The 5,833-nt window shown below is 47.5% G+C and overlaps 1 protein-coding gene across 1 annotated transcript; it reads left to right on the top strand.

Moving 5' to 3' along the window:
• The first annotated feature begins 985 nt into the window (after window positions 1-985).
• Prdm8 (PR/SET domain 8) lies at window positions 986-5,077 on the top strand. Its single transcript, XM_027939860.3, has 3 exons — window positions 986-1,204; window positions 2,157-2,388; window positions 2,762-5,077. The coding sequence occupies exons 1-3, from the start codon at window positions 986-988 to the stop codon at window positions 4,390-4,392; spliced, it is 2,082 nt and encodes a 693-aa protein (XP_027795661.3). The 3' UTR covers window positions 4,393-5,077.
• The last annotated feature ends 756 nt before the right edge of the window (window positions 5,078-5,833 follow it).

The following is a 5,833-nucleotide window of genomic DNA, read 5'->3' on the forward strand; positions in this document are numbered from 1 at the left end:
GTGACAGAAGAAGGGAAATGTCCCTTTATGACAGCTTAATAGAGAACCTTCCATTGGGGCTTTACTTTCTAAACTGCTGCGGATTAAACAGCTGGAGAGCCCACTGAGGACTATTCAAGCAGGGCTGCCCCCTCTTGCCCAAACAGGGTCGTATCTGGGGAAAAAAGAATTCACCAGTCATTACACACGGTATTTCAGACAGGGGACACCTCAGACTTGCCCTGTACCTCCTCACTTCATGGGCCACAGGCAACTCAATACACCCTCTTGTATAACAAGGTAACTGGGATTCACCCTCATCCATAAATAAGCATGTCGAGAAAAAAATAATTACCTCTGCTTGCTGCTTTTAATTAAAGCCTCGGAGGGACAGTGTTGGATTATGGTAATGAGCAGACATACGTCCCTTCTTGTAGGCTGCAGAGAAAGGTTAGCTGACATGGAATTAGTGGCCCTGACACTCCACTTGAAATCCATTCGCCATGCTCCGCTGTCTCCGCCTGCTTGCTAATGCTGCTTCCCTCTTTGGAAGAAAAGGAAAAAAACAGCTCTTAGACACTCAGTTCAATATATAGAAAGATAAGATCTTTTCTTCAAGGGTTAAGTTTCTTTCACTTAAGAAATCTGATATAGGTTGGTTTTAAAAAATGTTTTTCTTTCCTTATCTTCACTCCAAACTCCATCTATTGCCAAAGTACTGCACAAATAAATGATCTAGTCTTTCCTAGCTCTTTCTTTTCTTTTCGGGATCTCCTATCATTCTGATTATTAAATTTAAAAAGAAGAAGAAGAGGAAACTACTTCTTAGTTGGCATCTTGTATATATGGCAGATTAATCTGCTTTATTTTTAAACGTATGAGCTAGGAAAAAAATCAGGCAAGTACAAGAAAAATCTGTCTAGTAGTGGAAGTGCTCTGCCTGGGTTCATAGCAGGAAAAGCAATAATGTAACTCACTTCCCTATCTTGTGTATCTTTCTCTAGTGATGGAGGATTCAGGCATCCAGCGGGGCATCTGGGATGGAGATGCCAAGGCTGTCCAACAATGTCTGACAGATATTTTTACCAGTGTTTACACAACCTGCGACATCCCTGAGAATGCTATATTCGGTCCCTGTGTTCTGAGCCATACTTCCCTGTATGACAGCATAGCTTTCATAGCTCTCAAGTCTACTGATAAGAGAACAGTACCTTATATCTTTCGGGTAAGTCTCCGTTGGTGTTGTGTAGGTGTATGAGGATAAAGTCCTATTGAAAATGGACTAAGAATCATTTTAATGACAAGTAGAGACAGGTTTTAAATGTAGAAAATGCAATAATGCAAGCAATATTGGTTTATACACCTAAAATTAGAGAAGAAAAATTAAACTCAAATTGTTGTCAACTGCTTTTCTGGAATACATGACAAAATTTGATAGGGAATGCTAGAAATGTCTGAATCAGTATGTCAGTTCTGGGTTTTCCTCTTGATGAACGTGACTTCCTAAATTCTTTGGGAGATTTCACTGGGACTGAAACTATTTGCATACTAAGTACTTTCTGTGAGTACTTTTACTTTCCAACCTAGGAGGCCTCCCCATCTCTTAAGTATTATTTTCTTTTGATAACATTAGCTAGTGACCAGAGTTTGTATTTAGGTAAAAATGTTAATTGTTTTGACCGCATAGCAGCAGTCCATATGTTTGAATTTGATCAGGCCTCTCATTTCCTATTCTTCCTTTACAAAGAAAAGCCATTAATTGTCCATGCCAAAATTAGGAAGATGAGTGCCACAGAATAATTTCTAAGATCTAAGTTTGCCTTTTACTTCCCCAAACAAAATTCTCCAGACTTTAGTAATGTAAGATAATTTGGAAATAAATTCTGAAGAGAGGGACACTAATTCATATTGTAAAAAGGAATTTCCTCATCTAGTATTCAACCAATATGTGGAAACGATCACTTAAATAATCTATATGATTGATGTAAAATTTCAAAGGATAGTTTTCCTGTCTACTGGTTAAAAACATAGGCATGTATTCCAACTTAGTCAAGTTTTGGAAGCTTGGTCTCAGATGATTCTTTGGAAAAGACATAAGAAATTATCCTAGTTTCTCTCTCTCATTGGGTATCCTTCTCCCCTCCCTCTTGTCTTCTTTCTTCTATTTTGAACTGTAGGTAGACACTTCAGCGGCAAATGGTTCCTCAGAAGGTCTCATGTGGCTGCGGCTGGTCCAATCAGCCAGAGATAAAGAAGAACAGAACCTTGAAGCCTATATCAAAAACGGACAGCTGTTTTACCGCTCTCTCCGCAGGATTGCCAAAGATGAGGAATTACTAGTTTGGTACGGGAAAGAACTGACTGAGTTACTCTTACTCTGCCCCTCTAGATCCCACAACAAAATGAATGGTAGGTTGGTTTTGCGACCTGCATGAGGGCCCCTCGCTAGCTGGGGAGAGGTGCTGGGAACAGCGGAGTCTCACCCGGGCGCCTTGGTGCGCCCTTTCTACCTTTGCGACTCTTACAGGAAGCTTCTGAGGGGTAGTACAGAATGAAACTGGGACAGACAGGCGAGGATAGGTAGGGGCACACGTGTTTGAATAATCTACTCCCCCAAATCAGGAGGCAAAGTTAGATAAGGTCAGATGGTGTATTCTTTTTCTCGGGCCCTCAGACCCTGAAAGATAAAAGTGGATTTGTGAAGGGGATGATGGCAAAGTGGCCTGCGAGAGATGCTGAGTAATCATGTGCTGTGCGTGTGTGGTGTTTGCTCACTAAGCAGGGTCGTCCCCTTACACATGCCTGGAATGCAGCCAACGTTTCCAGTTTGAGTTCCCCTACGTAGCGCATCTGCGTTTCCGCTGCCCCAAGAGACTTCACAGCGCTGATATGAGTCCCCACGACGAACAAAGCGGCGGTGTGGGCACCAAAGACCACCGGGGCGCAGGAGGCGGCAAAGACCACCATCAGCAGCAGCAACAGGAGACGTCATTGGGTCCGGGTCCCAAATTCTGCAAGGCTGGCCCCATCCATCATTACCCGGCCCCCTCTCCGGACAGCAGCAACCCACCCGCCGCCGCCGGCGGCAGCAGCGCAAAGCCATCCACAGACTTTCACAACCTGGCCCGGGAACTGGAAAATTCCCGGGGAGGCAGCAGCTGCTCCCCGGCCCAAAGTCTCAGCAGCAGCAGCAGCAGCAGCAGCGGCAGCGGCAGCGCAGGCCACCAGGAGGCGGAGCTGAGTCCCGACGGCATAGCCACCGGCCTCTGCAAAGGGAAGAGGAAATTCCCGGAGGAGGCTGTGGAGGGCGGCGGAGGCGGCGGGGCCGGGCTGGTGGGGGGCCGGGCGCGCTTCGCCGAGCGGCCCCTGCCAGCCTCCAAGGAGGATTTGGTCTGCACGCCGCAGCAGTACCGCGCTTCTGGCAGCTACTTCAGCCTGGAAGAAAACGGCCGCCTCTTCGCGCCACCCAGCCCAGAAACGGGCGAGGCGAAGCGCAGCGCCTTCGTGGAGGTGAAGAAGGCTGGCCGCGGGGCCGGCCTGCAGGAGGAGGCGACTGTGGATGGTGGGAGCACCACTGCCGAGGACCACGACACAGGTCGGGGCGGCGGCTCTTCCACGCCGGCGGCTGCGTCTCCGGCAGGCGCGGAGAAGCTGCTGGCACCGCGGCCCGGGGGCCCGTTGCCCAGCAGGCTGGAGGGCGGTAGTCCCGCGCGGGGCAGCGCCTTCACTTCGGTGCCACAGCTGGGCGGCTCCGGAGGCAACGGCGCAGGGGGCGGCGCGGGGTCAGCAGGTTCAGGTAGTGCGGGCGGTGGCCAGGGCGCAGCATCCGACGAACGCAAAAGCGCCTTCTCGCAGCCGGCGCGCTCCTTCTCACAGCTGTCCCCGCTGGTGCTGGGCCAGAAGTTGGGCGCGCTCGAGCCTTGCCATCCTGGCGACGGCGTGGGTCCCACCAGACTCTACCCGGCCGCTGCTGACCCTCTGGCGGTGAAGCTCCAGGGGGCCGCGGACCTGAACGGAGGTTGCGGGGCCCTGCCGAGTAGCGGTGGTAGCCTGCCCAAGCAGAGCCCCTTCCTCTACGCCACAGCCTTCTGGCCCAAGAGCTCAGCGGCGGCTGCAGCGGCGGCTGCAGCGGCCGCTGGGCCCCTGCAATTGCAGCTGCCGTCGGCGCTCACGCTGCTGCCGCCCTCCTTCACCTCGCTGTGTCTGCCCGCGCAGAACTGGTGCGCCAAGTGCAACGCCTCTTTCCGCATGACCTCCGACCTAGTGTACCACATGAGGTCGCACCACAAAAAGGAGTATGCGATGGAGCCCTTGGTGAAGCGGCGGCGGGAGGAGAAACTCAAGTGCCCCATTTGCAATGAGTCCTTCAGGGAGCGCCACCACCTGTCCAGGCACATGACCTCGCATAATTGACATGGAAAGGACCTCAGCTTTCCCGTCGCTGGCGGGCAGTCTAGCCACCTGCAGGAGTACACGCGAGGACATCCACCACTTCCTTGTGCCCCCAAACACTACACCAACATACGGGGGCACACACAAACGTGCCCCAACCCCAGGAGCCTTCTCATTCAGTGTTTACCCGACACACACACACACACACACACACACACACACACACACACGATGGTGGATTTTTGATGGAGGGGTTTTTCTTTTGAATGCACGCATTTTCACTTTCCCAAAAACAAAAGTACATTTTTAAAAATGTCATATATTGCAACATATTGATGCATTTGTCATACGTTTCTACTTAAATTATTAAGCACTTACGGTTTAGATATAATATTATATGTAAGGGCAAAATTTATTTTAGATATAAAGTAATGGAGGAGGGTGAGATGCTTTCTGCATTTCTTGATGACAGCTTGTGTTCTTACAAAAGTAAACAAAATGGATAAAAAGGGGGTCACCATTCAATTTAAGTTTCCAGGGGAAAGTGCATGTATCATGAAATGATTATGGACTTCAATGAAGAATGTCATCAATTATGTAAATATGTATTTCCTTTTAATACAAAGTGTAATTTTGTGCCAGTGAAATGGAGTCTGAATAGTTATGTGTTTCTTTTATCCCTGAAAAGATTTATTAAACTTTATAGTTTATCCGGGTATGTTGGATGCTTTGACAATAAATGACTATTTTCTTCAAAGCAACTATTTGGAAAGTTTTTAACATTCTTTAGTAGCTAAGTACTATGCTTTTGAATAAATGCCATTTATTTTCATTGACTGAAAAGAGGGAAAGAGGTAGCAGAAGAGAGGGATAATAGCCTTTTCCCATTTGAATTTATTTACTGTAAGTCAAGTTGAGTCTAAAAGAAGATAAGTTATGGAAAATATTTAGCTGCAAAGTTTTGGGCTTCTTGATCAAAGAACTCATTTAGACAAAATGCCCTATGCAACTAACCTGTCACTAGGATGTCTGCATTCTTTTCATGGCAGGGTAAAGAGCATCTTCATAAATGCTGGGAGATAATTTTCAGATCTGTATGTGGGAAAACAGATGAAAGGCCCACTTTAGGTTCTAGTAGTGATTCCTACGTGGAAGAGTATGGCATATTCCAAAACCCTTCAATCTTTTGTTATCTATTAAGAGGCCCTGGTAGAGAGTTTCTCTAGAAATCAAGATGAAAAGATCCTGGTTTGAGTCCAGGACACAGTTTTCCTTCTAAAGACTTCACCATCCACACAGCTTATGGAAACAACAAGCAAGCAAAAAACTGGTCCTGAAACATTCTCATATAGAAGAAATGATAACTCTCCTCCTTTTCCTGTATGAAAAGTTCCTCTGCACTCTTATGCTGACAATATTCTTAGTTAAATAGAACATATTTGTGTCAGTGGTATATCCAGTA

This window comes from Marmota flaviventris, chromosome 7, assembly GCF_047511675.1.
Source record: "Marmota flaviventris isolate mMarFla1 chromosome 7, mMarFla1.hap1, whole genome shotgun sequence".
Classification (NCBI taxonomy): domain Eukaryota; kingdom Metazoa; phylum Chordata; class Mammalia; order Rodentia; family Sciuridae; genus Marmota; species Marmota flaviventris.

Excerpts from the sequence above, each read along its gene's own strand:
- Prdm8 (XM_027939860.3), top strand. The coding sequence starts at position 986 with ATGGAGGATTCAGGCATCCAGCGGGGCATCTGGGATGGAGATGCCAAG. Across the intron at positions 1,205-2,156 it reads CAGTACCTTATATCTTTCGG|GTAGACACTTCAGCGGCAAA; the intron begins GTAAGTCTCCGT and ends TTTGAACTGTAG. Across the intron at positions 2,389-2,761 it reads ATCCCACAACAAAATGAATG|GGTCGTCCCCTTACACATGC; the intron begins GTAGGTTGGTTT and ends CTCACTAAGCAG.